Source organism: Oryctolagus cuniculus, chromosome 8 (genome assembly GCF_964237555.1).
Source record: "Oryctolagus cuniculus chromosome 8, mOryCun1.1, whole genome shotgun sequence".
In the NCBI taxonomy this organism is placed as follows: domain Eukaryota; kingdom Metazoa; phylum Chordata; class Mammalia; order Lagomorpha; family Leporidae; genus Oryctolagus; species Oryctolagus cuniculus.
In genome coordinates, this window is record NC_091439.1 from 16570362 (window position 1) to 16588165 (window position 17804).

The 17804-nt window shown below is 43.3% G+C and overlaps 1 protein-coding gene across 7 annotated transcripts in view; it reads left to right on the plus strand.

Moving 5' to 3' along the window:
* NR3C2 (nuclear receptor subfamily 3 group C member 2) overlaps positions 1-17804 on the plus strand; it is a 375527-nt gene that overhangs the window by 315855 nt on the left and 41868 nt on the right. For all 7 annotated transcript variants that reach the window (XM_070047457.1, XM_070047456.1, XM_070047454.1 and 4 more), the window contains one exon: positions 17190-17320. In XM_070047457.1, coding sequence (XP_069903558.1) covers positions 17190-17320 — 131 coding nt within the window. The remainder of the gene's footprint in view (positions 1-17189; positions 17321-17804) is intronic.

Sequence of the window (17804 nt, forward strand, 5' to 3'; positions counted from 1 at the left end):
TAAGATCATATGTTATCCTTAAAAGCTTAGTGTGGCTAATATTAGCATGTTGCTTTTTATTTCAGTTAATGTACTTAAGGGTTTTAGTCTCTACAGAAAAAAATAATCTTAAATTTCAAACATTATTGGAATATATTTATTGAAAGTTTAATAGTGATAATTATTTTTTATGCTATGATTCTATTGCAAGATTGGGGCAGGTAGTGAGGAATGAATGGGACAGTTACAGCCTAAAGAAGGGCTCCAGGCCTCCTCCCATGACAAGGGGAAACCAAAGATGATGGCTTCGATGGCACCACTCTGGACTAAAGATCACACTGGAGGGTCTTGATATATAAAGTGGTCTCTGAACTTGTGTCTTTGGTTACTTCTGAAGCCAAACTGAGCCCCATGATTGTTCTTTTTTTCTTTTTCAATCACTCATGAGTGATGTTGGTTACCTATTATCCATCACTCCCACCCATGAACTCTAAGCTAGTTTAATAGGGTTGTGTGGGCTAATTTTCTCTCAAGAGGTTAATGTGCCCAGGGTTCTAGCATTTGAGACTTTTCTTTCAAGCTAGAAGAATGAGCGTTTAGGCTAGTCATTGAGATGCCTGCACTAATTCCCAACCTTTACTTCCTGACCCCAGCTTGCTGCCAGTGCAGACCCTGGGAGGCAGCAGGTGAGAGCTCGAGTGACTGATCCTCACCACCCACGGGGGGCCCTAGGTCTATTCCTGGCTCCTAGCTCTGGCCCCAGCCAGCTCTAGCCATTGTTTGCATCTGGGAAGTGAAACAGCAGATGGGGGTGTCCTGAGAGAGAGGATCTTCCATCCACTCGTTCCCTCCCCAAATGGCCACCACGACTAGGACTGAAGCCAGGAACCAGGAGCTTCATCTGGGTCTCTCAAGTGACTTCGAGCCTCCTTCCTCTGCTTTCCCAGGTGTATTAGCAGGGAGCTGGATCAGAAGTGGAGCAACCAGGACACAAACTGGCACCCTCATGGGATGCTGGCACTTTCAGGCAGTGGCTTTACCCACTGCACCACAGCGCTGGCCCCTCCAAATTTTTCTAAGATGAAAGAAAGAAGTGGAGGATGGAGGGAAACAAACCAATCACAGTTGAAGACCCAAGCCACCTGTGCGTGTGGGTCCTCAGTGTGGCAGCAGGCATGTGGCCCAAGCCACACCTGTGGCAGCTCTGCCTGACCCCAGCATCACAGATGATGTTGGTCCTCTTCCTTGAAACAATAGCATTGGTAATTGACAAACTGCCCCCTTCCTTCTTGCCAGTTCTGTGATGTCACTCTGCTTACAGGAGCACTGCAGGTCGAAAGTAGGTAACAACCAAGCGCTTTCCAGGGGGGGTTGGAAGGATTCTGAGCTGATGCTGACAGCTTGTGAAAGCTGCTCTGTTAGACACTATCTTCCAAATGCTACCTTATTTACTCCTTGCAACTCTGGGAGGTGGCGAATTGCAAATGAGACTGGCGCTATCATTGTCACACAGTGCGTTAGGCTGCTGCCTGTGATGCCAGCCTCCCATATTAAAGTGCTGGTTCTGGTCCCAGCTGCTTCACTTCAAGTCCAGCTCCCTGCTAATGCACCTGGAAAGACAGAAGATGGCCCAAGTAGTTGGGCCCCTGCACCCAAGTGGGAGACCCGAATGAAATTCTAGGGTCCTGGACTCAGCCTGACACAGCCCTGGCTGTAGCAACCATTTAGGGAGTGAACCTGTGGATGGAAGATCTCTTTCTCTCTCTGTCCCTCCCTCTCTATTTGTCACTCTGCCTTTCAAATAAGTAAAATCAATCTATTTTTTAAAATGAGGAAGGGCCAGCAATTATGGTGCAGCAGATTAAGCCACTGGCATCCAGTATGAGCACCGGTTGGAGTCCTGGCTGCTCCACTTCCATTCCAGCTCCCTGCTAATGTCCTTGAAACAGCAGTGGAAGATGGTCCAAGTGCCTCGGCTCCTGCCACCCATGTGGGAGACCCCAGTGAAACTCCTGGCTTTGGCCTGGCCCAGCTCTGGCTCTTGCATCCATCTGGGGAGTAAACCAATGGATGTAAAAGCTCTTTCTCTCTTTCAGCCTCTCTCTGTCTCTGCAACTCTACCTACAAATATATAAATAAATCTTCCAAAACAGTAATAAATGAAACCAAGACTGAAAGGTTTGACCTCAGCTGTCTCTTAGCCCAAAATTCTGAATTTTTCAACTACATCAGGGGTTTTACAATGGCTGTGGAATTTGATTTTTCAGGTGTTTACACACAGTGTATACCTTTGGAGTCTAATGATGGTTTCAGATATTCTATTGGTAACTCTTAATGAGCAATTATATATCATCCCTCATAAGAGATCCTTTAAAAGAGGAGAAAAAAAAAACTGAGGCCAATATATAAAAGACACAAATGAGGCTTAATAAATTCTTAGAAAAACTAAAAATTTGGTTCAACTTAAATTACTTCTCTAAATCTATTTTCCTTCTTTCCTGATATCACACCAATATTTCAGAGCTTAGCTGTGGAGGCCCTAACTTTGTGGCTGTTGACATGGAGTCTGTCGAGTTAGCGAGATGACTCATTCAGCCTTCATTCCCCTGCTACAGAACCAAGGACTCAGGCCAGGTCGGCCATTTGCTAACGTTGGGCTCTCCTCTGATGACCCCAAGAGCTTCCGTGTGAATTACAGCCATCCAGATAGACCCATATTGTAAAATTAGAAAGGTTGAAAAAATCGATGTATCAATTCATTGTAAAATAATAATCTCATTGCACATTATATAAAAAACAAGTGTTTATGAAAAATTACTGTTTTTCTCAAAAAAAAAATTAGAAGAGTGGCATTGTGTTGCCTTTCTGAATCCTCTTATTCTGGCTTTAGATAAGACATTTAGCTGCCTCTTACATTTAGTCTGTCATGATCGGTAGTTTTGGGTGAAGAATATGAAAAGAAAATAAAAAATAAATCCAGCCTTAAACATGTGTGTCATTGGGAAGAGCTTCTAGGAGGACCTGCAGTCCTCAGACTGAAGTTTCAGAACTGCTGGACTAGAGAATCTTTATTTTCTTTTAATTAATTAATTAATTTGAAAGTTACAGAGAAAGAGGGAAGAGAGGGAGGGAGGGAGGGAGGAGGGATCTTCCATCTGCTAGTTCATTCCCCTATGGCTGAAAGGGCCTGGGCTGGGCCACGGTGAAGCCAGAAGCCAGGTACCTGCTCCAGGTCTCCCATGTGGGTGACAGGGCTCAGACACGGGCCATCTCCTGCTGCTTCCCCAGCCCATTAGCCAGGAGCTGGATAAGAAGTGGAGCAGCTGGGACACCAACCAGTGCCCATATGAGATGCCAGTGTCACACACAGCTACTTTACCCTCTGTGCCACAACACCGGCTCCATAGAGAATCTTTAAACCTCAGCTCAGGTGGGCATTTGGCCTGGCAGTTCAGACACCACTTGGGACAGCCACAACCCACATCAGGATGCCTGGATTGGAGTCCCAGCTTGGGCCTCTGACTCCAGCTTCCTGCTAATGTGCACTCCGGGAGGCAGCGGTGATGGCTCAAGTGCTTGGGTCCTTGATACCGATGTGGAGAACCTGGATTGAATTCCCCAGCTGTTGCAGGCATTTGAGGAGTGACCCAGCAGATGGAACACCTGTCTGTCATCATTCCTTCCTTAGAATCTACCATCTCCTAAAACCATACTTCTGAATGCTATGACATTGATGCTTAGGTTCCAACATCTGGATTTGGAGAACACACTCAGACTACTGTGCTGCCCTTCCTTTCTTGTTACAGAAAACATTGCTGCAGCTGCCCAACCCCCCCCCCCCCCGAGCATCACAGTGAGGGAGAAAGGACTTAAGCCTCTCCCTCCCCTCTCCCCTCTCCCCTCTCCCCTCTGTCTCTCAGCTGCCAGGAACCCAGTGCTTTGCTGGGGCCTGGGGTCCTTCCTGCTTAAGAATCTCAGAGAGCTAACTCTTTTTGAGATGTTGGCCTTGACACTCATTGCTTCCAGGCACTGAACGCAGCGACCACCAAGTCATTCATTTGTCATTAAGAGAACCTATGTGGCTATTTATTTCGGAGTAGTGGAGATGCACAGTATTTCAAAGTGGATGAGAAGGTTAGAAAATGTCAGCTGTACACCTCAGCTGTCTTAACTAGCACTTTCGTGTAAGAGGATAAAGAAGATGGGTGTGTAGACCATACGCTGAGCCAGGATCGCATTCGCGTCATTTTGTGTGCATGTGTAGGGTGTGTTTCCGTGTTGACGTTTACAGGAAATGGATGCCGCTGCTGGTGTAGTGGCCCGGTGGTGTTACACTTAATGAATGATGCAGGTGTTCCCGATGTCCAGAACAAAATCTGCTCTGTGACAGATGCTGAGAATCTCTAATAAGAAGGGACATGTGGCTTATCTCTAATAGATTGAGTTGAACGGCATCTTTTTTTCCTATCCAGGCAGACTGTGTATCTGTGTATTTTAAAATGATTCAAACAAAAGAAGCTACCATTCCTCCAGCAATCTGAATCCCAACAAATGTTTTCCAGGATTCAGTTTGCTAAGGAATTTAATAGTGTCGACGATCATCGAACCTCCACAGCCTTACCTGTGTTCTTTTTTCTTTCATTTTTCTTTATTTATTTCAAAGTCAGAGAGAGAGGGAGAAAGACAGAGGACAGAGATCTTCCATCCACTGGTTCATGCCCCAAATGCTCACCACAGCTGGGGCCAAATCAGATTCCAGGAATTTCATCTGCGTCTCCACTGTGGGTGGCAGGGGCCCAAGTACTTGAGCCTTCACCTACTGTCTCCAGGCTGCACAGGAACAGAACACTGGAATGGGGAGTGGGGCCTGCACTTGCAGGCACTGCAGTGTGGGAGGTAGGCATCCCGGCAACATCTTATGCTGCACCACGGCTGTAGCTGTTTTCTTCTTCCACAGTCAGACTTTGACACTAGAGGGAAGAATCTGTGACCTTGTGAAGTGAGCACAGTTGCTTGCTCACTTCCCCAGCATCCCCCCAGCACCTCACGCTGCTGAAGGCTGCCCTGCGAGTGCAAGGCACGCTCTGCACGCCAGCCTCCACCCACCTCCGCCGCCCTGTTTATACTCTGCCAGGTCCTGGCTACGTGAAGCACAGGACTTTTGCTCCTCCAAGAGTATGAACTTGTAAGTTGCTCGTTATTACAGACTTGCCTGCAGTAGGAAAAGTGACTGGCTGTCACCCTTTACCCAAACAAGAGTTTCATAACATTTCTAAATCAGTATTTACCTTTGTCCAGCTTCTTAGAATTCAGTGATTATCAAGTAGGAATCTGTTTCATGGCCCCTGATTACAACCAGAAAACTATGGTCAATTATTGGAAGAAGCCAAGTTTATACCTAAAATGTCCCCCCACTGAAACAATAATAGTTTGCCAAAGGTTTTTTTTTGCCTTCCACTTAGCTATCTGAGGTCTGTATACATTAAAGTTCCAGAAATTGAGCATTGAACATGCAAATACAAGACTTGACAATAAAAAAAAAAATCTTTCCTTAGAGAAAATTGCTCTTTTGTATCCTGTCTCTGGGAACAGCAATTCTGGCAGTGAGTTCTGACATGGTTAGCATTACTTAAGTGCCCATGGGGTTCCAGGAATGCTGGTGGCTGTTTTAACCTTAATTTAGCAGTTGAGGTGCAGGCTCAGAGCAGACTGCCTGGATTCAAATCCTGGAGCACTCTTTTCAGTGAGATGTAACTTTCTCTCCAAAAAGTTTCTTAAGGAAAGCACAGTCGTACTGTAGTCTAGTCAGGAACTTGAGTTTGTACTTTGCAGGACCAAGATAAACTTTCTTACCAAAGTCTAGAAATAAAAAAAAATCTGGTTTACTAAATCTTCAGATGAAGATTTTCTACTAAAAAAATTCCTGGCCGGCGCCATGGCTCACTTGGCTAATCTTCCGCCTGCGGCACCAGCACCCCGGGTTCTAGACCCGGTTGGGGAACTGGGTTCTAGTCCCAGTTGCTCCTCTTCCAGTCCAGCTCTCTGCTGTGGCCCGGGAAGGCAGTGGAGGATGGTCCAAGTGCTTGGGCCCTGCACCCGCATGGGAGACCAGGAGGAAGCACCTGGCTCCTGGCTTCGGATCAGTGCAGCCTGCCGTCCGTGGTGGCCATTTGGAGGGTGAACCAACGGAAGGAAGACCTTTCTCTCTGTCTCTCTCTCTCACTGTCTAACTCTTCCTGTCAAAAAAATAATGAATTCCTACTACAAAAAGAAATTCTTATTACCAGAGACCCTTCTGGTAGGAAGAATGCCAGTCATAGTCATGCTTTTGCCTGCCTCCAAAGCCCCCACCATTCCTACAAGTAGAGAGCTGTTGCTCTTTTTTAATCTTCTGCAGTTTGCTATGGTCCTTACCTGATTTTAGTGTGGGGTATCAAGTCACATATCTCAGAAACAGATGTGTCTTACATGACAAAATAGGTAGAGTCATGAAAAGTTGCCTAAAAATCACTTTTTAAAGTGGATTATATTGTTACTGGCCTGAGGAAATACACAATTCAAAGAATGGTATGATTAAATCCTTGGTCAAGCAAGCATGTTTTTATAATGTGATTTATCACAGATACCCCCAATTTTACTGTCTCTAAAAGCTGAATCTTCATGGTGGGTTATGGCTGCATGTTTTCTTTTACCAAAAGCATATTCTTGTACCCAAAAGAAGTTGCTGACTATATGCATACTTAAAAATCTATGATACAAAAATGTCTTTTTAATTTTTTGTTTATTAATTTAAATTTTATTTGAAAAACAGAGACAAAAAGAGATCTTCCATCTGCTGGTTCACTCTCCAAATACCTACAACAGCCAAGGCTAGGCCAGGCTGAAGTCAGGAACCCGGAACTCAAACCATATCTACTATGGAGGTAGCAGAAACCCAAATACTTGAGCAATTACCTTCTGCCTCCCAGGGCGTGCATTATCAACAAGCTGGAATTGAGAATGGAGCTGGGACTCGAACCAGGCATTGTGACATGGCATGTGGGTATCCCAAGCAGCAACTTAACTGTAATACCACATGCCCACTCCCAAAAGATGGCTTTTAAAAATGTGTGTGTGTGTATGTGTGTATTTTATGATTTTTTCCAGACTTCTGATACTGTCAGTGGTAAATTATGGTTGCCATGTACCAGGTCACTTCTGGATTTTTGGATTGTCACATGTTATTTTGATCTGTATAACATTCATTAAAGTCAGTAGAAAATTGTACTGGTGAAGACCAAGGACAGTTCTCTGAAAACATAATCCCTTTTGAAATGTCCATTATGGAGACTAGCCGAACAGGAATTAGTTTTTAACCATTGCTAGAATTGACCATGTACAATTAGTAGAGAATAGGTGGATGGGACCAGTGGAAGACCAGTCTGTCTAACACAGGAGCCCCATAGAGCAAACCAGACAGCCTTCTCAAGCCAGCCCAGGCCGGAATGCTGATTCTTCCCTGGCTAGAAGCGAATTATATAAAAGCTATAAAAATGAACAGACATCGCCACTGCAACAAGCAAAATGGTCCTCCTGCCGTACACATATAGCTTGCTTGTCAGTGAAGTAAAAATTTAATAAGACTATGAAAAAAATTTAAAAACAGTAAACGGGAATCATTTGAATTCTCAGATTGAGGTCATTTTTATTCTAATTAAGGTTTGAAAGGGGGGAAAAACTGTTTCTGCATGCTGTTTTTTAGGAAAATAACAAGCCCGAGAGAGACAAGGACCATCTGTTACACTGACCATGTAACAAGATGTTAGATTTATTCAGACATAATGATGTGGTTTGCAGGATCAGATGTTAGGTTTGCTCTTTCAGATCTGCTGTCATCTCAAGTTGTTTAACTCTATATTGTAAGATTGACGCTATTGCTGCATAAAATATAACAGTCTCCCTCCCTCCCTCCCTCCCACCCTCTCTCTCTCTTTCTCTCTCTCTCTCTCTCTCTCTCTCTCTCTCTCTCTCTCTCTCTCTCACACACACACACACACACACACACACACACTCCTGGAGGCAGTTTACTGAAGAAACAGCATGTTTGTCAGAGACCTCCTCTTGAGATTCCAGTGGCTTAGCGAGTTCAATCCCGATTGAGCATTACTTTAATTTCTTTGTATCTACTCAACTCAAAATTTGCATAATCCATTGGACTTCTGGATTTCCAGTTGCTGCAAGCTGTTTATTGACCACTCACGTCACTGAGAGCTGTGTGCACCATGCTTGCAGTCATGGAAGAGATGTACCTTTCTACCCAGAAGACGGACCATTAGGAAGATAGGAGGAGTCTCGTGTTTAATCCAAAGGCTAACGTGAAATATTCCAGAGGTCTCTGTGGTTCTCCTGGATGAAGTGATGCCTTACACGTCTCAGAGATGTTCAGTTGAAAACGTTTAGTTTAATGCAGTTTTGCTGAAGGGTTTTAAGTTAAAAAAGGAAAAAACCATCAATGTGCTTTTCATAGGTTCCCATCGGCAGAATCGCGGGGAAACCAGCTAGTGTGAAAGGATTCCATTTATTAAATACGAATTCTTGGGGAGAGAAATGATAAAGATGGGTCTGTTTTCCCCTCCCCGTAGGGAACCGAAACTGCAGCAGACAGGTCTTTGAGGCGGTTTCTGAGTGCCTTTGGAAATAGTGGTTTATTAAAGAGAGTTTACCCTTCCTGCTTTCGAAAAGCACTTAGTACAGTTTTAGAGGATAGCACAGATATACGGTAAGACTAAAAATATGTCAAGGCACAAAAAGACGAAGGGCAACTTGTAAAAATAGAAGACAGAGATATTTTATATATTATAAAAAATTGAATACCTCAGTCTTTCATGAGATTACATAATTAAACAAAAACTTTAATTTGTTTATCTCTGAAAACAACATATAACAGGTAAGATCACGGATTGTGGGTATGATTCTTTACTATGAAGACATTTTTAGCTGTGATAAATACACATAACTCCAAATTTGCCATCTGAACCCTTTTTAACTGTTGCATTTAGTAGTAACTCTATATCGTTGTGCAGCCAATCTCCAGAACTTTTTCATCTTGAAAAACTGAAACCTTGTACCTGTAAAACAATTCCCCATTGCCCCCTCCCTCAGCCCCCAAAACCACCATTCTGCCTGTTTGCCTCTGTGAGTTTGACGACTCTAGATACCTCATGTAAGTGAAATCATGAAGTACTTGTCTCTTTGCGCCTGGTTTACTTCACTTAGCGTAGGGTCATGAAGGTTCATCTATGTGGTAGCATTTATCCACAATCCCCTTTTAGGGCTGAATAATGTTCCACTGCATATTTATGGCACGTTTTATTTACCCATTCATCTGTCAATGGACATGTGCATCACTTGCAGCCTTTGGCTGTTGGAAGTAATGCTGCTGTACGTGGGTGTACAGCTATCCCTTCAATAGCCTGCTCTCAATTCTTGCAGAGTGCTTAAGTAGAAATTAGCATTAAGAAAGAAGCTTTTTTTCCAAGACCCATGTTCTAGAACAGTGTATCACTGAGTCTTTGTGTAGAGATGATGGGTAACCAAAAAGATGTCATCCTTCGCAGATGTGTTTTCCAGATGTGGAGTCCTCCCATCAAGAGCTGCTTCTTGGGGCAGAGTTCAGTGGAGATAGCATGTCCAATCAGATCTCTTGGAGGCCTGTCTATGGGCCATTCCAGGGATGTGAGTGAATGCCAGAGGTGACAGGAGACCAGTAAGGAGTGAGTGGGGCGCAAGCCCCTGAAACTGTCCACCTCACTGGTGAAGTCAGCTGAGCCCTTGACTAGATCAATAAAAGAGAATTTAGAGTGGAGATTGCTGATGAGAACCTGGGGCAGGCAGGTGGGGGTACCGACTGTCGCACAGATGGACTCCTGGGAAGATGGAAGACTCTAGGTTGCATTCTCCGTGTGGATGGCCAGCACGTGGGGAGTCCTTGGAGACACTCAGACTAATTCTTGGAATTCTCAGGTTCTCCAGGTGCCTGTCACCTGGGCTGCTTCATAGTATGGACTTACCAAATATCTATTTCTGTAAGAGCGCAACATGAATATGACTTACCACTGCATTTAGTTTGGGACAGTAATTTCTCAAATCAGCTGCTTCTAGCTGGAGATTTAGATGATGAATGACTAAGCTCTTTGTATAGTTTCCTTCCTTCCTTCCTTCCTTCCTTCCTTCCTTCCTTCCTTCCTTCCTTCCTTCCTTCCTTCCTTCCTTCCTTCCTTCCTTCCTTTCTTCCTTCCTTCCATAGCAGTATTTTGAAAAGCCAGTAAGTACCTGAACACTAGAACAAAAGTGTTCCTTCTGACAGCCATTGGTCTATAGGTTCAGGACCCACTCCAAAAATGTAAAATAGAGCAATACTGTTGACATATAATGATGGCCAGATGGCATGGGTCCTGTAGATGCAAAACTTGTTCAGATGCTTAGATGCTAAGTTAAAAAAAAAAAAAAAAAGACAAGTTGCATAGGAACTGTGAATGCCCAGCCCACTCTGATTTTTTAGTGGAACTTTTTCTATTTCCTATTATTATGCAAATAAACCCTACTTCTAACCCTAAATTCCTTCCAAAGCAAGGGAAAAATATTTTCTAATTCTGATTACTCACTTTTGTTCCAAGTGAAATCAGGCTTGCATAAATTTTGATTATTACAACTTAGTATTTTAAAGCTATTTCCAAAAGATTCTGATTTTAGTATAGTGGACATTCTGAGAGGATCAGATGAAGTTATAGTTGTGAATAAAAGTGGTTTTCCAACTTGAGAAAATTTCACCATAAAACTATTGAACGATTTCTTTTAAAAACTTTAGAAGTATAGTTTTTATAGATTTTTAACACAAGCTCCTTACAACTGGAATTGGGCCTCTGTGCCTTCGTAATCTGTGGCCTTGGTTTTCACCCACTGCCCAAGGGGAACTTTTGGTCATGTGTTTGCTTTTGTGTTTTAGAAACAGTGCATAATGTTGCTTCTCTTTCCCAAGGTAGTCAGTATATTTTCACATCATCCTGCTCAAAATGAGGTTAAGGTTATAAAATGAACAAAAGCTTATAGCAAAGAGGATTTCTGTGAAGTAATGGTACAAAATTAATACCAGTATTGTGCCAAAAAGATTGTCCTTGTCTCAAAATTCTTTGGATGTACATTTCCATACATTTAATCTAATTGTACAAAAATGATGTGCTATTAAATGTGTTTTCAAGGCAGCCTATTTTCTTGAAATTTCAAGCTATATTGAATGCACATTGCTCTTTTGTAAAAAACTTCATTTCATGCAGTGGAAATAGCCATGGAATTTGAAAACACAGAGTCTTCCCATACAATGGGGAGCAGAGAATAAACAAATGACTGAATATAATAACAAAGCCTATGAGGAGGAATCTCTCTTTATAGTTGTAGAACTGGAGAAAAAAAAGCTAAAAACCTGTGACTTGGGCCAGCAGCATGGAAAGAGGGAAAGGCCTGGAATTTGAAGTCAAAATATCCTAGGTTTGGACCCTAGCTTCCTCACGCCCCTGAGTTCCTTCTCATAAGCATGAATATAATCTCTCCTCAGACAGAGTAAGGCTTGGTGAGAAGAAACCTGGCCCTGTTGCATGGCAGGGAATCCACAAGTCACAGCCGTGAAGACAGGCCACAGCTCCGGAAAGGGTTAAGTCAGTGCTGTTGATACTGGCACAAATGCTTTCTTCAGGTGTGTTGTCATAGGTTAACATTCTAATCTGTTTGCAAGTGGGATCTGAGCTGTCTCTGTAACCCACCTTGAATCTGTGTGTGGATGTTTGGTTAACACATCCGATAACAGAAACACCCGGGTATAAATGGAGGTGTGCAGCTGTCAGGTTCCACTTCAGACAAGTCACTGGCACCTTCTGACATCTGTATTCTCTCTGGTTTTGCTTGATTTACCATCCGTATATGTAGAACTAATAACAACAATAGAAATATTGTTTTCTAGACAAGTCATTTTAAAAATTGGATCCTTTCTTGGCTTGTTTCAACCAAAAACATCAATGGGCTCTCAAAAAGCATTTTGTTTTCTCTATTATGTCCAAAAAGAAAGGAAGTGGTAGGGAGAGAAGGGGAGGGAGGCTAACATTTACACAGCACTGTATAATTTAAGAGTTTCCTTGTAACCAGCTCCTGGCTCCCTGACAGGTTGAAGTCTTACCTTATTCAGGCTTCACGTTTGGTAAGCCTAGTCTGAGAAGTGAAAGGATTACAGGATTGCAGAGCCAGCTCACCGAAGGGCCAGGGTAAGCATCTCTGGGCCCTACTCTAGCAAAGCCAGGGATGTCTGTTCCACCTGCAGCACAGGTAGCTAATGCATGTGAGCACACTTCTAAAGCTGCGCAGTGTCCAATGTGTGTTGTGTGGCGCACCACGACATCCTGATTAGGCAGTCCACTTTAACCTGTTTTACAATCTGAAACTTTCTCTCTTGTTTTCATAAAAAAAAAAAAAAAAAAACTTTTTCAGAACTTCACGAATGCCCTAACTCCTTTGGTGGCCATGTAGATTATCTTTCTAATCATCATCATCGCTATATGCAAATCTGTATGTCTTCAACCATTTCGTTATTACCTGTTCTTTTTCCTTTTCCCCTTCCCTCTCTTTTTCACTCACTCGTGAAATATTTATAGAGCAAAGGTTGACACATAGCACTTCTGTATCATATTCTTTTTGACATGCAGAGAGATTGGTCAGACATGGACCCTGCCTTTAAGAAGCCTGGAGTTTGCAGTCAGAATGGTGGACCTGGATTGATCTTCTCTGCCCCTTCTAAATTCAGAGAAATTCTGCATTTTAAAAAGTCTTAAATACATAGTCAATCTCAAAAAAAAAAAAAAAAAAAAGTCCAAAAAGAAGGAAATCATAGCCAGAGAAGTTTAACTCAGAGCTGGAGCTACAGTGGGCCCGCAGACTCTTGAATGCTTTAGAGATGGCATTAGGACAGGAGTAGGAAACAGGAACTGGAGCTTAACAATCCAGTAAGGCAGGGCCTGAAACAGAGCCTGCTGCAAAAATCCAGGCCTCTGTGAAGGTTTCTCCCTCTACTAACAAGAACAATAAAATCTAACCAACCAGCTAGCCCAGGGACATGGCAGGGAAGCTGAAAGGAATAAGAAAAGCAAGCCGGTACCACATCAAGTGTGCAATCTAAATTTAAACTTCATGAGTCTTGCAAAAAACATTTAAGCTGAGAAATTAGAATATAAACTGGTCCAGAGCAACTGAAATGCATATAATGCATATACCCGTGACAGCTGTAAATGCTAAAACTTCCTATAGAGTTCGTTGTACAAGCTACTACCCATAGGATTCACTCAGGACACAGAACACCAAAACAATTCATGTTAGACATATTACTGTTCTGAAATAGTGAATTGAAACATCTGAAAGAAACTATAAAGTAGACATGTTTAAAACTCCTAGAGATGTAAGGGAAATATAATAACAATATATAAAGAAATATACTATGGAAAATAATAGAAATGTCTAAAAAGAACCAAGTAGAGCATTTCTAGGCCCTCAACAAGAAAAACATTGCCATTGAAATTAAAATATTGTAGACATTAAGGATTACACATAAACTGAGAAAAAAATGTTTAATTAGAAAACAGATCTGAGAAAATCATTGAAAATGCAGAAGATGCAGGCAAGGAGATGGGAAATAGGAAAGAGGACTGACATTGGACTCAGTGGTTGGGGGCTGCTTGGGACACCCACATCCCTTATCAGAGTGCCTGGATTTGAGCCCAGTTTCCTTCTCAAGTGTGCCCTGGGAAGCAGTAAGTGACAGCTCATGTACTTGGGTCCTTGCTATACGGGAGACCCAAGCTGAATTCGGGGCTCCTGGCTTCAGCCTAGCCCAGCCCTGGCTATTGCACAAATTCATATAATGTTTCTAATGTCTGCCTCTCTCTGTTTCTTTGCCTTTCAAATAAATTAATGATTTTTTTAAAAAATATAATATGAAAGGGAGGTTAATGTGGAAGACACAGTGAGAAGGTCCAACAAACTACTAATAGGGATTCAAAAAGGAAAGAATAACAGGGATTGAGATAAGAACAGTCATTGAAGAAACAATGACTAAGGATATTTCAGAACTGAAATATCTACATCTTCAACTGAATAAAGACGCTGAGGCCTGGGGGCCGGCACTGTGGCGTGGTGGGTAAAGCCGCCGCCTGCAGTGCTGGCTTCCAATACGGGTGCCGGTTCAAGACCCAGCTGCTCCACTTTCAATCTGGCTCTCTGCTATGGCCTGGGAAAGCAGTAGAAGATGGCCCAAGTCCTTAGACCCCTGCACCCGCATGGGAGACCTGGAAGAAGCTCTTGGTTTCTAGCTTCTGGTTTCGGATCAGCACAGCTCTGGCCGTAGTGGCCATCTGGGGAGTGAACCAGCGGATGAAGGACCTCTCTCTCTGCCTCTCCTTCTCTCTCTCTGCAACTCTGACTTTCAAATAAAAATAAAATAAATCTTTAAAAAAAAAAAGTCCTGAACAGGAAGAAATAAAACTCTGTCTATATTTGGGTACATAATAATGAAACTATGGATATCAAATAGAGAATAAAAATTGAAGCTACCATGGAGAAAATACTCGTTAGTTTTGGGAAAATGAAATTTCCCAAAAGTAGCATTTAAAACCCAGGTATAATGATATGCGCACACATACTCTCTCACACAAACACACACAATCTTCAAGATAATGAAGGAAATTATCTGTCAAATCTATAGTTTAAAAAGCTATCATTCAGGAGTAAAGGTGAAATAAAGACACTTTCCGACAAATGGAGAGCCTTCAGGTGATCATGGAAATGAGAATAACACTGGGCTGCCTTTTCAAAGGGAAAAAATGAATTGGATCCTGGCAAGCCTTGGTGGGATGTGAGGGAAAGGACACTCCCGTGGCCTGCTGGTGGCAAGGAGAACTACAGGTGTACACAGATCTAACGCTGTGTCCCGTAGAAATGCCAGGTTCTTCCTAGGGCATCATTTGTTCCAGTAATGAAGAGGAAACAACCCCAGTGTCCCTTGGTAGTAGAGCAGATAAGTAAATTGTGATGAATTTGAACACATGATGCTTGCAGTAACTAAGCAGTAATTAGCTTAGAGTTGTCTACATGAAAATGGATACAGCTCAGAATAAAAGTGAGCTGCAGAAGGACCTATATATCCAGTTTTAAACTTACTTAAATCAGTATTGTACGTTGTTTTTATAGATACACACATGTATTACAGGTTATTTACATCTTTTAAAGATTTATTTTATTTATTTGAAAGACAGAGGTACAGAGAGAGGGAAGGAGAGGAAAGACAGAGAGAGAGGTCTTCCATCTGCTGGTTCACTCCCCAGATGGCTGTAATGGCTGGAGCTGTGCCGATCCGAAGCCAGGAGCCAGGAGCTTCTTCCGGGTCTCCCATGTGGGTGCAGGGACCCAAGGACTTGGGCCATCTTCTACTGCTTTCCCAGGCCATAGCAGAGAGCTGGATCAGAAGAGGAGCAGCCGGGACTAGAACTGGCGCTTCAGGCCAGGGCTTTAACCTGCTGCGCTGCTGCGATATTCGCATCTGGATGGAAATGACAGTCACCCAAGCCGAGTGTTCCTCCTGGAATGTGGAAGGAGGGATGGGATCAAGGAGGGAGACAGCAGCCCTCAGCTCTGCCAAGAATACTAGCATTGTTTTCTTTGTTAGTCCTGGATGGTAGACCCATAGGTTACTGGTGTTTCTCCTTGTAGTTATGTGTGTGTGTTTGTGTTTAAATTACTTCCTTAATTTAAAGTATCCATGATGAAGGAAAAACATAATACTGTAGAGCAAAGTGTTCCCTGCTTCCTTGCGGGTGCCTTCTTAATGGCATTTAGAGCTGAGAAGCAGATTTCTGCCAATTGAGGGAGCCCAGAGTGCATCCTGGGAGAGGTACAAGGTCGCTCTGTCTCAGATGCTACCTGCTTTTAGCCACCGTGAGAAGTGGATCAGCCATCATAACTGCCTTTTCTGTTTCTTTGATCTGTCCAGTCCTCTCACTTTTCACCAGTTGTCTCTCTTTTCACTTTTTACAATCTGGCCATCACTGATCAGTGGTTCTCCAGGGCCTCCCAAAAGGATTAGTCCTTTGAGGAAAGACATGTAACAAATTGTGATGCCTTGGTTTCATCTTAAAGAAAGAGACAAGAGGGCCAGCGCCGTGGATCACTTGGCTAATCCTCCACCTGCGGGCGGCATCCCATATGGGCGCTGGGTTCTAGTCCCAGTTGCTCCTCTTCCAGTCCAGCTCTCTGCTGTGTCCCGGGAGAGCAGTGGAGATGGCCCAAGTGCTTGGGCCCTGCACCTGCATGGGAGACCAGAAGGAAGCTCCTGGCTTCAGATCAGCACAGCACTGGCTGTAGCAGCCATTTGGGGAGTGAACCAACAGAAGGAAGACCTTTCTCTCTAACTCTCTAACTAACTCTAACTCTACCTGTCAAATAAAGAAAGAAAGAAAGAAAGAGACAAGAATAGCATCCGTTGTTGTAGAGGACAGATTCTTGTGGAAATGTTTGCCTGGTGAGCGGTGGCGATTGGTTGGTTGTGTGTGTGAAAACACTTGCATATATGGAGCCAAACTCTCATGTCTGTCTTTCCCTTGAACAGAGCAGTTCCACGTGGAGTTCTCACCTTTTGAAATCGTGGTTAGTTTTCCTTTTGAAGCAAGATGCTAGCAAATATTTTCCAGAGCCTCTGGAAGGAAGGTCTATGTAGAAATAATTGGTCATTGTTGTCTTCTTTGCATACCATCTAACACTGTCCTTTTGACATTGGAAGTGCCCGGAACCTGTTGCCAAAAAGGAACGCGAGTCTATGGGCCTTTCTGTTTTATGAATGACCTCACTAGAACACACAACACAATCACTTAATAATACCCCACAGCTAAAATGAAATCAGGGCACACTGAGAAGGACTAGATTCAATGCTTCTGCCACATTCTCTTAAGGTACCAGTAATGGCACAGCAGTAGTGGTCTAGAAACAGTTTACCAATCACTGTGGAAGGCATCCAGTCTGTCTTTCTACTCCATGTTGAACCCCAAAGGAAAACTGTGACCCAGATGTCATATTTAGCTGCCTCGGGCTGGGCTGGATAGTGACCCTTGCATTCTCAGACCCCCCATGCTTCCTTGCCTTTGCAGAGAGAAGATGCACCAGTCTGCCATGTATGAGCTGTGCCAGGGCATGCACCAGATCAGCCTTCAGTTCGTTCGACTGCAGCTTACCTTTGAAGAGTACACCGTAATGAAAGTCTTGCTGCTACTAAGCACAGGTAAATCAGTGTCCATGCTCATACCTTTTCTACATCATCAGATCATCTCTCTTATAGAGGAGTGGCTTACTGAGACTGTTCAGGTCGTTGGCACCAAAAGTTAAAAAAAAAAAAGTTTTAGAAGGTGGGAGGAGCATTTTGGCCTTTGATCTATTAGGTTGATAGTATGAAGCTTTGGGCTTATGAAAGAGCATATCCCTTCATCCATTTAATCAGGAAGTAATTTATTGTCTGTTATGTGTGCAGTGGGACTGGACAATCCAGGAAGCACAAGAGAGAATGAAACAGAGTCTCTGCCCTCAGGGAGACTGTCACAAGTTCAAAGATGACTTTCATGAATTCCGGAAAGTAATTATCCAACCAGAGGCTCAGAGAAGGGCACATTCAGTTCTAGGGATCAGGGAGGCAGAGTGCAGTTAAATCTTGGAGGTCTGTGCAGGTGATGGATTGGACATGAGGCAGGGAGCTGTGTGAATGAGTGTGC